The 16,991-nt window shown below is 42.7% G+C and overlaps 1 protein-coding gene across 1 annotated transcript in view; it reads right to left on the bottom strand.

Annotated features, from left to right (window-relative positions):
* Positions 1-16,991, bottom strand: part of VPS9D1 (VPS9 domain containing 1) — a 339,137-nt gene that overhangs the window by 20,204 nt on the left and 301,942 nt on the right. The window contains exon 14 of the mRNA XM_086945790.1: positions 9,388-9,492. Within this exon, the coding sequence (XP_086801916.1) occupies positions 9,388-9,492 (105 nt within the window). The remainder of the gene's footprint in view (positions 1-9,387; positions 9,493-16,991) is intronic.

Genomic DNA, 16,991 nt, shown 5'->3' with positions numbered 1-16,991 from the left:
GGGGGCAGGGAAGCAAGCTTTATTTGACGATCATCTTGATTTCAGTTTGCCCAATAAGGCTCCCTCCAGAAAGCATACTGCTTGATAATATGGGATGCTCTCGTCAGGCATTGCCGTATCCACTTGCAGGGCTGTACATCAGCATGTACTTTTGGAACTACAGCATGAAGGCTCAACAGGACACTACACACCGTACTTACGGAAGAACTGAGCGGTGCACCCCCAGCTCAGCAATGGTGCAATGTGCTCCCTGTACAATAACTGTTACACACAGCACTATCCACTCTCCACAAAACAGCATCACTGCTCCTCACAGCACTGGGACGTGCTCACCTCAACATTACTGTTTTCCACCCAGCAGAACCCACCGAAATGATAACAAAAAGTTTGCTTCACAGAGCACCACATTCCTCCCTGCAGCATTACTCCTGCACACAGCACTACCACCCTGCTCATCAGGACACCAACGTCTCCATACACAGCTCCTCGCCCTGTGCTGTAGGCCCATCCCTCACCCAGTTCTGTGCAAGCAGCCGTGTCTCACACAACACTTAAATGCTGAAAGTGCAGACAAAACAAACGAGGTGAAGGTGGGCCAGCCTGCCAAGAGTAAGACACGAGATTCCATGGGAGAAAAGGAGGGTGGAAGGGGGCGGGGGTAAGGAGGGCTGAGATGGGAGATGGAAGAGAGGAGACTGGAAACGATCGCAGCGCTGGAGACAGAGTGACTGACTCTAGATCAGCCAGCACTGTAGAAATGATCTAAGTAGAATCGTGTCGGGGGCTGAGGGGGCGCTGGGACTTGCATAGAGAAACTTGTGAACTGAATCACCTGACAGTGGGAGGGGGGACGGGCACACGGACAGCGGGAGGTAATTTCCCTTAAATGCGCCTTCTAAGGCCATCTTTGATGGCTGAAATATAAGTTTACCCAATGTGAAAAAACAACCCTTAACAAAGCACAGAAAATCCCCTCTTATGTAAAGTGCATCCTCGTTGCGTTGCGCTCACAGCTAGCTTCCTTTCCCAAATCCCCTTATGTGCCTGAAATTCCTGAGGCAACACCACGTGTGTCGTCATGAACTGCACAGTGGATCCAGGCGCATAAGGACACGGTGCGCTTTGGAATATGATAGCAGAGCTACACAAACACACTGTTCCTCCATGCTGCCCAGGCCGTGCCAATATCTTCTGCAAGCGGCACTTTTCATGTTTCCCTCCGGCACACTTTAAGCTTAACAAGGCTTTTCTCCACATAAACAATACAGCAAATGTTCTGAAATCTCATTAAAAACAATCACGCTGTGCACGGTTGCAGTTTACAGGAGTACAAAGGCAGCGGCGCACAGCACTACCACCCTGCACTACCACCCTGCTACCACCCTGCTCATCAGGACACCAACGTCTCCATACAAAGCTCCTCGCCCTGTGCTGTAGGCCCATCCCTCACCCAGCTCTGTGCAAGCAGCCGTGTCTCGCACAACACTTAAAAGCTGAAAGTGCAGACAAAACAAACGAGGGGGAGGAGCGCCTTGAATCAGAGGTGAAGGCGGGGCAGCCTGCCAAGATGAAGATACGAGATTCCATGGGAGAAAAGGAGGGTGGAAGGGGGCGGGGGTAAGGAGGGCTGAGATGGGAGATGGAAGAGAGGAGACTGGAAACAATCGCAGCGCTGGAGACAGAGTGACTGACTCCGGATCAGCCAGCGCTGTTGAAATGATCCAAGTAGAATTGTGTCTGGGGCTGAGGGGGCGCTGGGGCTTGCATAGAAAAACTTGTGAACTAAATCACCTGACAGTGGGAGGGGGGAGGGACGGACAGCGGGAGGGGGGACGGGCTCACGACAGCGGGAGGGGGGACGGGCACACGGACAGCGGGAGGTAATATCCCTTAAATGCGCCTTCTAAGCCCATCTTTGATGGCTGAAATATGAGTTTACCCAATGTGAAAAAATAACCCTTAACAAAGCACAGAAAATCCTCTCTTAAAAAAGATATCAGATGCCTATGAGGAGGAGGAAACCTTTTCATGATTTGGTAATTCAGCATAAAGAGTTACGGCCAGCCTCCGATGTTGACTCGCTCCCTGCCCTGTTTGCGTGTTTTTAACCATCAGGCTTGGTAATTCAGCTGTGGAGTATGGGAAGGCAGGCGGGGTCCAGCCTCCAGTAGCCGTTGTGTTGACGAATAAACAATACACTTTGTTTGGTGTGCGGTAAAAGCCGGGGAGCCCGTGGCATCGGATTGCACGGTCGAACGTGCCTCACCAGAGGTATCGCTTCCTGCCCTGCCTTCCACGGGCGCTTTTGAAAGTCCGGCCTTTGTCACCCAAGAAGAGAGCTTCTTGTTTCTGCCGGTAGGAAGGAGAGTGAGAGTGCTCACCTCTGCTCCCCGTCCGACGGCCTCTTTGAAGCTATGGAAAATGCGGCGGGCACAGCGGAAATGCCGAGTCAGTGCACACTCCGAGCCGCAAAAAGACCAGGAAGAACAGCAGTGGATAACTAAAGCTGCCACAAGCCGTATGGAGCCAACGATAGCTGGGCACAGAAAGAACGTGCGTGAGGTTCCCACCGGCTGGAGACACGGACAGCGGGGGTGTGGGGGATGGAACGGACAGCGGGAGGGGGGGGGGCGGGATAGGTTTAAGAAAAGCGCTTAGCGGCTCCCGCGAGCTGAGGAGCTCTTGTTTGTGTTGCAGCAGGGGCTGAAATCACTCTCCACCGGGCGCCATCTTCAAAGAAATGCCCAAACAAACCTAAACACAAAAAAAAAATAAACCACCGCCCACCGCCGCATGGCGTAGGGAAAGGGGTGGGATGAGAAAAAAATTGCCGGGAACGCCCATCAATCGCCTCGCTGAAAGACGGACGCCTCTCTCTTCCAATGGCTAGCCTCCATTTATGGAGCTAGCCAATGGAAGACAGAGGCGGGACTAAGCCCAAACTGTAGGAAACATAAGATTTCTCCTGGGCGGAGCTAGTGCTCCGGCCCAGGCGAAACCTAAAAAGGCATGTTGGCTTGTTTTTAGGTCTCGTCGACCCGACCAGACTGAACAAGCTGTCTGGTTGCAAAAGACCTATAATGAACTTAAAGCCCACCTATAGCTTACTGTTGGCTATCTTTATTGTCACTCCCATTTGCTTGCTTTTTATTTGTTGGCTTGTTTCCCTCCTCTTGCATTTGTCCCTCTCCTGGAGCCTAGGCTCTTTATGATCCTTTTCATTGGCTGACTTATATCCTTCCACTGCTCACATTTAAAAAGCTACGTTTTTCTTTTTCATTCAACACTCCATAAGAGTGCATGTGTTTTATAGCTCCCTCCCTTGTGTGCTGCTTCAACCCCTCAATTACTCGCCCCCCTCCCATGCAATGTTGCTCCCCACCCTTACAGCTTGTTTGTAAGCACAGCCAGAGCGATATTTTTGCTGAGGTATCGCAGAAGGGTGGACAAAAGAGTTGTTTTGTTTTATCTCCTGCATTCTACAAATTGCATGAAAGCACAAGATTTGGCACACAAAAGCTTTTAGAGCAAAGGGGGAGGACAGTCTCCAGCACTCACTCACTCAGCTGGCATCTGAGGCAGAAAGTGTAGTTAGCATCACACTTTTCCTGGAGGCACACAAATCTGCTTCCTGAGCCACTACAGAGGATTAAATGGCTGAATGCAGTAGAAAGTAAATTAAGCCTTGGCAAGCATTTTCCTTTACATTCTGGCACTTCCGTATTGTTTTGAAATTTTGTTCAGAGCTATCTGAGCCACTCAAATACACTTACCCAGCCCTAAACCCTAAAAATACCCTTACTACTCTAACCCCTAAAAATACCCTTCCCACCCCTAAACTCTGAAAACACCTTTATGACCCAATACACTTACCCACCCCTAAACCCTTAAAACGTCCTTAACCGTAAAGGCTTATGCATGGTAATGACTTGCATGGTGGAGGCATGTGTGGTAAAGTCATATCCGTGGTAATGGCATGTGTGGTTCCATCATACATCCCTCTGACAGGTATGAAGGGGGAGTCAAATCTGGTGGCCTTGTATGTGATGTAGCCTTGTGTTCTACCTGTCTACTCTTGGATTGTGTCCTCTCTCCTGTGCACAAATGCAAATTTGCCACAGGCTGTCTCACTTAAAACAAGGAGTCAGTCCATATCAGTTCTGTGATAGGTGGCCTTTATGTCCGCATATGATTGTAACAGCCATTTATTAGCTTTTTTTTTTTAAACACAAACATTATTGCATTTTCTTGTATGCAAAGGGAGTATATCAAATGTTGTCCGGACAAAACAGTGACATATTGGCAATCAGGTACATACAAGGATCAAGTATTAAAAATCGTCAGTAAAAGACATGCCATGCAAATAGTCTGTATCAAAACCCCAGCTTAACCCCCCCTCCACCCTTATGAACTAGTACGTGTCACATAGTTGGTTGTCTAGAGTCGTGGAGACGTGGGTGCAGGAGGGAGTACTTAAGTAGGTATATGTCTGTGCAGGTCATGTCTGCTTTGTGGAGTCTGGTATGGAGCTATCTATGGGTAGAGGGAGATGCTCCCAGTATTACGGTAGGGGTAGGAGTGCCATATGTTCAATATGTACTATTCTCAGGGCTAGACAGCAGTAGTGGCAGAATTGCCCAGATAGCGGGATTTGTCCATGTGGCCGTCAAAGTAGCCCGGGGCTGCCTCATGACTTAGGGCTCCAAATCGTGAGTCCGGAATCCCTCCTAAAGTACATCCTATTCTATCGATATGGTTTTCTTTATGTAGGCCTCTGTATTCTTTTCTCCTCAGAGCCTCACTTTTAGCCAAGCCCCACTCCAAAACTTCCTACCGCTAGAAATCTACCCTAGGGGCCAGAAGAGACTTCCAGCATCTTGTGATCAGCCTTTTAGCCAAGTGCAGAGCTAAACTCACAAAACGCAGTACCACCTTAGGACCTTTGGGCTGTGGAGACCTACCCAGTATACAATACGCCAATGTATTCCAACCATGTAGGCCAATGAAGTCTCCTATTGCTGCCGATATCCCATGCCAGAAACCAGACAGGGAGGGACACGTCTAAAGCATGTGCATCAGATCAGCCTCCGGAGCATGACATCGTGGACACACCGAGGAGGCCGCAGGGAACATTTTATGGATTCTGTGTGGGTTCAGGTACGCTATATGTAAGATAGAGAATTGGATACATTTAAACCTCAAATTAAGTGAGATTTCCTTAGGCTATTCTAATAAACAAGCCCACTCCTTATTCATGAGCTCCATGGCCAGGTCAGTGTCCCATTTAGTCTTTAAAAAAGGTGAGTAATGTATTGAGGTGTTGCCAAAGTATCAGGTAAAGCAATCGTATTTAGTGCTTCCCATGTCCCATAGTGTGCAGTGCCCGGGGCAATTAGTTAGTTATGGGTTCTGTGGCATCTGGTGCCTAATGTTTACGAACAGAGCGGAGGATACTGGCATGTGTCAAAAATAATGTTTCAGGCAACCCGTGAACCTACATGGAATCATGATGTGACATATGGGTGCCCTCTACAAACAGTAAATCCACAGTCGTTTCCAATGGGGCCAGCCTACGCTCCGTCATCGTACCTGACGAGGAGGGCAAGCCACAGGGTGGGATATTGGGTGTATAAGGCGCCTGTGTAGCGGCATATTTCAGTGCCATTTTTCAGCTGACGAGGGCCGTGCGCAGAGCCACTTCGTAGTTTACCCTACCTTGACCATCCTTGTGATATGGGCAGGTCCCCTGATTGATAAACTTAAGTTCCTTGTGTAAATGGAACTCTTTGTGCTTCCATTCTGTACAACAGTTAGCTCTGTCTGGTAGGCAGTGCATGTGTAGTGCTCCGTGTGCCAGGTGCTTCCATTTGTGATCCTGTGTGTTAATAAAATTACTACTCATGTGTAACATGAGGTCATTGTGAATTCTCTTGGGTAAGAGTGGGTTCTTTTTGGAATTAAATGATGTAATTGTTCCCTTTTACATGTAACAGAAGAACTTTGCACCAGATTATTGATGACATGGTCGACTCACCCTCTGTATGTAATTTGAAGGCCTTTAGTACCATGTGTCACAGACTGGTTTCATAGCCTCTTGTATGAGGCAGCCATCATTATGCCCTCTTTTATATTGTAGTAGGTGCGGATGCCATCTTCTTTGTAGGGTGTACTTATAGTATGTTCTTGTTTATGGTGTTTTCATACAACACTGCATCTGATAAAACGTTTTTGTTGGATCGTCTGTGAGACAGAAGGTCCTTGTGCCGGTACACAGTCAAAATATCGAGTTGTAAATATCGACCTACCATAATATCGAGTCTGAAATATCGAAGGTGCATAATATCGAAGGCAAGAATATCGTAGGACAGAATATCGACCCAAGGTAAGTAATATCGAAATACTTAATATCGATGTAAGTAATATCGAAGTAAGTAATATCGATAGCATATATATCGGTGTTACTAATTTCGATGACACTAATATCGATATTTGTATTATTGTATAGTTTTTTATTATGTATGTGTTATATGTTTAATTTAACTATTTAAAATAATTACTATTATATGTGTATAAATTTTATTTAATAATAAATAATTTTATAAGTAACTTTTATGTTTTTGTACCGGAGCGGGTTGTGGGTTTATAGGGGAATAGGGTGGGAAGTAATTTAATTATGGTAAATTGTTTATTAATTAGTAGGATTTATTAATAAATTATAATTAATTGGTAATTATGTGAAAATAATAGGAAAATAATTTTTATTAATTTATTAATTGATATATATGTTCTGTAGCGGGTTGTGGGTTTATAGGGGAATAGGGTGGGAAGTAATTTAATTATGGTAAGTTAATTAATAATTAGTAGGATTAATTAATTATTTTATAATTAATTGCTAATTAATATTGATTAATTGCAAAAAAAAATTAATTGATTAATTGATATATATTTTCTGTAGCAGGATGTGGGTTTATAGGGGAATGGGGTGGGGAGTATATTAATAATAATTAATTAATTAATATATGTTTTTATAAATTTATATTTAATTTATTGGAAAATAATTAATATTAATTAGTTAATTAATTATTATTATTTTGTACATATTTTACATTATTAATTAATTGGTAATTAAATAATATTAATAAGTTACATTAATTAGAGTTATTTATTGATATATAATTTTTTATTACTGTTAATTAATTAATTGGGAAAAAATAATATTAATTATTACATTATAATAATTACAGCTAATGTGATAATATATTTACTTTATTTGTCATTGTTTATTATTAATTAATTGCTAATTAAATAATAATTATTAATTTTGGGTAAAGGAGTATTTTTAGTGTTTAGGGTCAGTTTTCAGTTTTTGGGTAAGGGGGTATTTTTTGGTTCAGGGTCAGTTTTCAGTTCTTGGGGAAAGGGGTATTTTTTGGTTTCAGGGTTAGTTTTCAGTTTATGGGTGAAGGGGTATTTTTAGGGTTCAGGGTCAGTTTTCAGTTCATGGGTAAAGGGGTATTTTTAGGGTTCAGGGTCAGTTTTCAGTTTATGGTTAAGGGGGCCTTTTTTGGTTCAGTGTCAGTTTTCAGTTCGTGGGTAAAGGGGTATTTTTTGGGTTCAGGGTCAGTTTTCAGTTCTTGGGTAAAGGGGTATTTTTAGGGTTCAGGGTCAGTTTTCAGTTTTTGGGTAAGGGGGTATTTTTTGGTTCAGTGTCAGTTTTCAGTTCGTGGGTAAAGGGGTATTTTTTGGGTTCAGGGTCAGTTTTCAGTTCTTGGGTAAAGGGGTATTTTTTGGGTTCAGGGTCAGTTTTCAGTTCTTGGGTAAAGGGGTATTTTTAGGGTTCAGGGTCAGTTTTCAGTTCTTGCGTAAATGGGTATTTTTAGGGTTCAGGGTCAGTTTTCAGTTTTTGGGTAAGGGGGTATTTTTTGGGTTCAGGGTCAGTTTTCAGTTCTTGGGTAAAGGGGTATTTTTTGGGTTCAGGGTCAGTTTTCAGTTTTTGGGTAAAGGGGTATTTTTAGGGTTCAGGGTCAGTTTTCAGTTTTTGGGTAAGGGGGTATTTTTTGGTTCAGGGTCAGTTTTCAGTTTTTGGGTAAGGGGGTATTTTTTGGTTCAGTGTCAGTTTTCAGTTCGTGGGTAAAGGGGTATTTTTTGGGTTCAGGGTCAGTTTTCAGTTCTTGGGTAAAGGGGTATTTTTTGGGTTCAGGGTCAGTTTTCAGTTCTTGGGTAAAGGGGTATTTTTAGGGTTCAGGGTCAGTTTTCAGTTCTTGCGTAAATGGGTATTTTTAGGGTTCAGGGTCAGTTTTCAGTTTTTGGGTAAGGGGGTATTTTTAGGGTTCAGGGTCAGTTTCAGTTCTTGGGTAAAGGGGTGTTTTTTGAGTTCAGGGTCAGTTTTCCCTACTGTTGTACTCTCTGGAGTAGGAATAGAAATGTTTACCCTTACGCTATGCAACGTTTCATTTAATTAATTGTTAATATATCAAATATTTATTTTATTTTTTATATTACTTACATTTTATTTATGTTACTTTTTTATGTTTGTAAATGTGTTAGTAAATTAGAATATATTTCATTAATTTATAAATTCGTTAAATAATTATTAATACTTATTGTTCAGTGTATATATATTACATATTTACTGTATATATTTAATTAATGTATTCTTAATATATGTATTATTTATTACTTTTAAATATTATTAGATACTTTTAAATATGTTTCTTTTATTTATTAGTCTTATAGACTTAATTTTACATTTATATATTAAAAAAAAACTATATATTTAACATCGATATTTTTAACATCGATATTTTTTTTTCGATATTTTTGTACTTACCATGTTGTAGATAGGATGTCGATATTTTTGCCCTCGATATTGTTGACTCGATATTCTTGTAGGTCGATATTTTTGAAGTCGAAATTCTGTCAGTGATTCCCTTGTGCCACCTTGTTAAAGACAGAAGGTACTCATGCTCTACTTTGCGTTGTAGATTATTATGTGCCCATGGATGCATTTAGAAAGCCCTCTTGTACCTTATTTGTATTAGGGTGTCCTTGCATGTCATTTTCAATGCTCTTGTGAGTGTGATGTTGATGCCTCTTGTTAGAGGACCCCCTCATGCCACCTTGTCTGGATTAGGAGTTCTTAATGCCTATGTGAGTGTCTGTGTGTCTATGTGAAGATGCCTTTATGTTCTCTTCTGTATGTGAAAAGGTCAAGATGTTCCCTTGTTAGTAAGTGGAGCTGATCATAACATGGTGTGTGTTTTGCGGTCCTGGTGCAATCATGAAAGTCAAGATGACCAAGGGCCACCTTTCATGGGAGGTTACTGTGGCCTCTTATGTGTGACAGGGAGCTTCGAAGCATTTAATGCATCTTATTTCAGTTCTTACCCTTCATGGATAAACTCCTCCAGGGCAACACACTCCGACACCAGCTGCGGAAGTTGACTCTTCAGGACCACGTAGGACAGGATTGGCAAGAGGTCATCGGCACCGCTGTAAGAAGTCAGATATCACAGCTTAGCTTAGCCTAAGAGTTTCGTGAACAAGGCATTAGTCCTGAAGAGTATGGCTATGCAGGGAGACTGTAAGACGTGTCCTGCTTGCTCCCAGGCAATACAAGTACATCAATATTGTAAAAATAAAAAAACAGAATAGCGATAAAGAAATCTATTTAATAAAAGAAAGCTGTGCTTGCTTTGGGTCAAATGAGAGAAGGACTAGAACACAGAGTTGGACAACTGTATGTGACAACAGCCCACCCCTGAGTTTAACAGTGTTAGTGGTGCACATTAACGCATACTGTTGTGACTGGGGTCGCACACTTGTGTATACACAAACTTTGCTCTGGTGCAAAAAAGCAGCGCAAATCAATTTGAGTTGTCTTTGAAGATTCTGCAAAAGCGAATAAAGCAAGTAGATTTTACACCAGTCCATCTCACAGGAGGACATTTGCACTTGGGATAAAATGAAAGACATGCATGTGGAACCTTATATAAAACATGAATCTTTCGTAAATATTTGAAAATGACTAATTGAGATTTTAATATGTCTTTCTCAGGAATAACCTTGTAAATGTAAAGACAGATAGATTGTTGCTCTCTTTTGTTACTCGTGTAGTAAAAACTGGGGAAATCATTTTGCATGGAACCTTGCCCTATCTTAAACGCGGACAAATGTCACAAAATATATTTTCTGCCCTTCCCATAATGTAAACATAGCTAAACAAGAGTCAAAACGGCTGTATCGTGATTTCTCTCATGCAAATACAAATTACTCTACTGCATACTGGAACAGCATTAGAAATGTTCAACGCAGGAGTCGCTCCTCTGTTGGAGTGGAGGAGTGTCGCCCCACTTGATTGCACCCAAAGCCCCTGGGCTAATACATAAAATGGTAATTCATAACCATTTTATTTTTCATCTGCCCATCCCAAACAGTGTCAGAACAGGGTGGGGTTTGCAGAGTGACACGAGTAGGTGTGGTCGTCAGAGGGCTGCAAATGCACTGTTTAAAGTGTGCATGTCATTTTGGCAGGCCGTCTTGCGACGGCCAGCCTCACATGTGCACTTCAAACTCTCAGCCCAGCTGTCTTACGACAGCTGATTTGAGAGTTGGTGCAGGCCTTCATAGCGCTGTGGATGCAGAAACAGACCGCTCCCTCCAAACAGGGCACTTCTTTTTATGCTGGGAGAGCAGCGCTCTGATTCATCAACTAATTTCCTGGTGGCCGGGTGCCAGTCACGGTGGGGGTGCAGGGTGTCGCGCGGGGAGGGAGGTCACGCAGGGTTTAAAAATAATTATTTAAAAAAATTAAACTTACCTTTCTGCCGGCCCGGTCACACGTCTTCACTGCTCCTGCTCTCATGCTTTCCTGCCTCCAGCAGGAACAGGAAGTAGGCAGCCAGGCTCCCTCTTCTAGGTCAATCACAATGCTGCAAGCAGCGTTGTGATTGGTCGTGCCGCCGCCCAGCAAGCAGCTTATGGGGAGGCCATCCTCTCCATACAGGCTGCAATGCAGCCTACATGGATAAGGGCAGAGTGCAGATGACTGGTTTGGGTGGCCCCAAGGGGTCGACCAAACAGTCTTTGCACACTCTGGAGTGGGCAGGCACACCACTCCTCCCCTGTCCTGGTTGCAGAGCAGCCCCGCCCACCCTCCTGCCTTCAACCAAACATAAAATGGTAATAACTGCAAGTTTTTACCATTTTATATTTCTGCTACTCGCACTGCGAGAAAGCAGTGGGAGGACGCTCCTCTGCGCCAGTGGAGGAGCCGCCCATGCCAGGCGCTTTGTAATGCTCGAGTCCCAGCCCCTGGTTATCGGGCACAAGATTGTGGAAGTGTCTCTCTGTGAGAGGAGGCCAGCAGTCGTGGGACACCAGACCCTCTTTATAAGCTCCTTGATGTAGTGGATGCTGCAGCGCAGGGTCTGGAAGAAAGCAGCGGTACCAAGCACAGCGGAGGACTTTAGTACGTTTTTAATTATTTAATTTTAATTTGCCCCTGCGCCCACTCACCCCTTCCCTTAGATGCTAGCTGCCTCTGAAATGTTGTAAATAAATTTGCCCTGTTATATGCACCTCTTCTGATCTTTTGAAATAGGGCACTAGAAGCATGCCGCCCGCAGTAATGTGCCCTGATGACTGCTTCTTTCAAATGCTCAAAGTGTACTTAAAGGGAAAGAAGCTGATGCTTTGATGCATGTGACAGCCCCAATGAAGAAGGAATACAATGGTTCTAAAACTGTTTTGATACACTGCACCCCATATGATTGAATAAATGAGTTATTTCTAAAGCGCAACTGTCACTCGAGATTGAACATCATAGCGCTAATCTTATGTGGCCCTGAGAGGATCCAATAAATGAGGGTATAACAAAGAGCATCAGGTGCTTGAAAAAGCTAGGTCTTCAAAGATTTTTCAAATGCAGCTTCTGTATCCAAAAAACTGAGATGTGATGGCAATTGGTTCCACGCTTTAGTACCTATTGCCATGAAATTTTTTCCAAGTAAATGGGATGAAATAAAAAATAAACAAACGGATTTAATCAAGTTGAAACACATCCCAGCTACCGCTTGTGGATGGAAGGAGAGTTCAGTGTCAAATTTCACCCCCAGATTCTTTGCTACCTTAACTGTGTCTAGTGGAGAGGGAACTGAGTTAAGCCATCATCCTATAGGAGAAAATGAATTGAATTTCAATAAAGCAGAATTTCCATTTTCTCTTAACTGCAGTTAAGATGGATATTGTGCTTCCATATTACATTGGAAAGAACCTTTTGGAAATTCAATTCAGAATCAGTGGAGCCCTTTTCTAATGAAAGGATCAACTGGCAATCATCTGTGTACGAGGTGGTTGCAAGTCCATAGGAATTAAAAAGGAATATTAGGGGACAACATAGATATTAAAAAGGACAGGGCTAGGGGACAATCCCTGTGGTACACCCCTAGTGATGAGTTTTCCTGTAATGGAAATTCTCCTAGAACTACAATTTGTCTCCTATCAGTAAGGAAAGATTTGAACCAGGATAATGCTTTGTGAGAGATCCTTGCATCTTGGATTCGGTGGATAAGGATGTCGTGTGAAAATGTATTGAATGCTGCTGAGAGGTCCAACAGTATTAATACTGCATCATTCCCGATGTCCAGAGTCATTTAATAGTTTCTGAGACCTCAAGTATGGCTGACTCAGTGGCATGTCTGGGCCTAAAGCTGGATTGACGTGCATGGAGAGTAGTCAAACTTTCAAGGAAGGAGGTAAATTGCTGGTTAACAATTTTCTTGAGTATTTTGGTTAATACAGACAGCAGAGAAATAGGCCTAAGATTAGATAAGGTGGTAGGGTGAGCCTATGATTTTTTTCTATAGGGGCCTGTCAATTGCCAATTTCCAGGCCAGGGGAACTACAACTGTGGCTACAGAAGTGTTCAGAATTTGATTAATCAAAGGATTTATTGCATCAGTGGCCTCGCGGAGTATTGCTGGTTGTCAGTAATCTGAGGGCGATCCCGATTTACAAGAAATAAACATTTCTCATGACAATGTCAGGGAAGTGTTATGCAAATAGTGGTTCTGTCGGATTTTACTCAATTTCTTTGCTCAATTTCTACTTTACTTAGTATTTGTTCATATATACCTTTTTCATTGATAATCGTGGAGAAACTTTTATGAAAAACGCACACACCACACATTTGTACTGTGAGCAAAGTTGTAATTATTCAGTCACTTTGCAAAGCTTTTTTTAAACATTAAAAGTTTGGTTGTCCATACAGTTTGAAAATGTAATAACAATAAAAAAGTGCAGAAGTGAATAAACGTGATCTGTGATTAATGGTGACTGTTATAGTGATACAGTTTCATGGAAATGCAATTTGAAACACAGGTCCAGCAATAACTTCAATTCCCTCAATCAGTATAGTTATTCATATTTTTCTGTTGAGATGCAGTGAGGACCAATTGGTGGATTAACGTCGACGTTTCGACCCTGCGGTATGGTGCTGATTTATTAGCAACCGTTTCGGGTCTTCATCAGGACAAGAAGGGGACAACCTAAAATTAGATAGAAGGTGCCTGTTTTAGTATTGGGTGTGTGCACTGCTAATCATAATGAATGGAGAAGCCCGGCGGGACTTGCTCACCTGATGGTTAGAACTCGAGGCGTCTTACTCGTAGCCTCCAGGGGGTGATTAATCTCTCCTATATTGAAGCGTGGTATCTGTAGATTATTAGTAACATTTAGTACCAAGCCTATACGAATTTAAAATTATAATGAACACATGATCACCTAAACAATAAACGTTTCTTAGTTAGTGGGATTCCCTGCTTTTTACATACTTGCTCTAATTCGGTATTTTTAAAGGGAGGAGAGGTGCGCTGGGCACCATTTCGGTAGCCCTGTCACTTATGGTGATTGCACTACGCCAAAAACCTTTTAACTCATTTATCGAGGTACTAGACTTACTTAAGGAGCATGACAGCAGCCGTCTGTATCTCTCTCCCGTTCGTGAATCACTACGGTTAGGTCGCGTCTGATTACCTGCTAAAAGCCAGATCGCGTCAGATCTACGTGCGCGGCTGCACGTCTGTTGATGCGTCAGTCCTGACGTGTAAAGGAATTTACAAAACCCGGAAGGCATGTAGTTTCGCCAGGGTTACATGGAAAACCAGGTGTGGCCGAGGTTTAGATAAAACTATTATATTGTTAAACAGGGCCGTTTTCATCGGGGCGTTAGACTTACTTTGGGAGCATAACAGCTGCCGTATGTGTTTGTTGACATGTCAGTCCTGACGTGTGGAAGGAATTTATAAAACGCGGAAGGCATATAGTTTCGCCAGGGCTACATGGAAAACAAGGTCTGGCCGAGGTCTAGACGGAACATACAATTATTATACTGTTCAACAGGACCGTTTATATCGGGGCAGAAGCCAACTACATGTATACATATTAGACGTATGCAGTAAGAAAATCACATTTATATGGTTTCATTAAATGCATGATTAAAGTTCCATAAAATGCATGATTAAAGCCTGCTCATTTGTATGCATGTTTCTTCCTGGCCTTTCAATCCATGTGCTACAGAGTCTAGGATATGGATCCAGAGGCACTCTTTATAGTTCAAAATGGAGGCCATATCACCTCCTCTTTGGTGCAATTCAATATTTTCCAATACCCACCATTCCAGTTGCTCATGTGAGTGGTTGGACATGTTGTAGTGCTCAACGAGTGGTGCACCTTGGACTTTGCACCGGATTCTACTTTGATGTTGTAAGATCCTGTTTTTGACTCGTTGGGTAGTTTGGCCTACATACATCAACTGACAAGGGATTTGGCTGTTACAGTTTGTAAAGTTGTTAACTGTATATGTCTTATTTCCATGGGTAAAGGAATTACCCGTCTTGGTATATCTGCATGCTTTACAGCTCCCACATCTATGGTACCCTGTAATGGGTGGCATTCCCAGTTGACTCCTGATGTTTCTGTTAGTGGGTGTGTCCAAGTACGAGGAGACCACATAATCCTTAATGTTTTTAGCCCTTTTGAAAGTGCACATGGGTGTCTCCTCAATCCCAATCTCTGGTCCCACCAAGTTCCAGTATTTCTTAACTATTTTGTTGATGTCATGGCTCCTGGTATTAAAGGTGGTTACACAAATCAGTCTTTCAGTTACCTCAGGTTTTTCCACTACTTCTAGTAGCGTTTCTCTGGGTCGATACCATGCCCTCTTTCGTGCTCTGTTGAGTAGGCCTCTGGGGTATCCTCTGTCTCTTAATTTCATGATTAATATGTCTGTTTCCTTGAAATAATCACTTCGCTTTGTGCAATTTCTACGGATACGTAAAAATTGTCCGTATGGTAAATTGTCCCGTAGATTTCTGGGGTGGTGGGAATTATATTGCAATAATGTGTTACGATCAGTTGGTTTCTTATACAGATTCATTACTATTCTGTCATCTTCCATCTCAAACGTCAGGTCTAGGAAGGGTAGCGAGTCTCTACTGCATGCCATCGTAAATTGGATGTCTGTTGAGCGGTCATTCAGCCAGATCAAAAATGTGTTTAGATGTTCTTCGGTACCAGTCCAGATCATTATAATGTCATCTATATATCTGTTCCATTTGGTAATACAGTTAGAGTATGGATTTTCCTCGGAGTAGATGTGCTTCCATTCAAAATCATCCATGTAGAGGTTCTCCAGGCTCGACGCAAAGCCCGCGCTCATTGCTACCCCCTTGCATTGGACGTAAAATTGGTTTTGGAACATAAAATAGTTCTTGGTCATTGGTATTTGTAGTAGCTGTATTAGGAATTCTGTGGGTACCCAATGGGGAGCTTCTCTGGTATTGAGTATCTTCCTTAATATCTCTATTGCTTCATTTTGTGGTATGCTCGTATACAGAGAGCAAACATCCAGCGTGACAAATAGTTGTTCTTGTTTGTTGAATGGATGATTCTCGAATATTTGAATCGTATGCATGGTGTCCCGGAGGTATGAACTAGTTTTCAGGACAAATGGTTGGAGAAAATTGTCCAGATATTCATTTATAGGCTCCAGTATCGATCCATATCCGGACACAATGGGTGTTCCAGGTGGGTTGATCAAGTCTTTGTGTATCTTGGGTATTGTGTAGATTGTTGGAATTCTTGGATGTTGGTTATTCAGAAAACGTGACCCTGGATCGGTGAGGAAACCATCTTCTACTCCCTGTGCAGTCAGATTCTTTATTAGTTTACCAATTTCTTTTGTGGGGTCACCAGGTATTTTGGTGTAGCTGTCTTCACAGTTCAGTTGCCTCAGGATTTCAGATATATAGTTCTCTCTGTTTTGTATTACCACAGCTCCCCCCTTATCCGCGGTTTTTATCACAATCGATTGGTTGGTTTTAAGAGCCGTGAGGGCATGTCTCTCATCTTTAGTGATGTTGTGCTTGATATATTTAGGCTCTTTTAATACGTTCATTACCTCAGACATGAAGACAAATTAGTATGGGTCACATTATGGGGAGGGCCACAAACGGGACCACATAAGTGTCAGTCATGGAGGTGGACGCAAAGCCTTGTTGTATAATGTGAATCTTTTCCTCAAAGAAGGATGAAATTCAGTCACAGAGGGCCTGGGAGGGTGGGATCTCTCTTGAGAGAGTTTTGGGCTGCAAAAGCATTTTTGAGATGTTAAAAATGACATTGGGATCCTGGTTGGTCTCTTCAATTATTGTAGTAAAATAAGTTTTTTTTGTCGTTTTTGATCAACTTATGGTATATTTTCTGAGCCTCTCTAAAACGGGGCAGATTGTCCATGCTGTACACCAACCGCCATTAATGTTCACATTGTTTGCAATAGTGCTTTTGTTTGCGAAGTGTTGGGGAGAACTAGGGTTGTGAGTGTTTCTGTAGACCATTTCTGGGGCGGATGAGAGGTGCAATATCTAGCGCTGTTGCAGTGATCTAGGTGTTAAAATAATTTATATCTTCTGCCAGCTTCCCTTTGAGTGTCG

The sequence above is a fragment of the Lissotriton vulgaris genome, chromosome 12, assembly GCF_964263255.1.
Source record: "Lissotriton vulgaris chromosome 12, aLisVul1.2, whole genome shotgun sequence".
NCBI classification, from domain to species: Eukaryota; Metazoa; Chordata; class Amphibia; order Caudata; family Salamandridae; genus Lissotriton; species Lissotriton vulgaris.
Note: the sequence above shows the minus strand (reverse complement) of the source record. Positions and strands in the feature narration are given on the sequence as shown.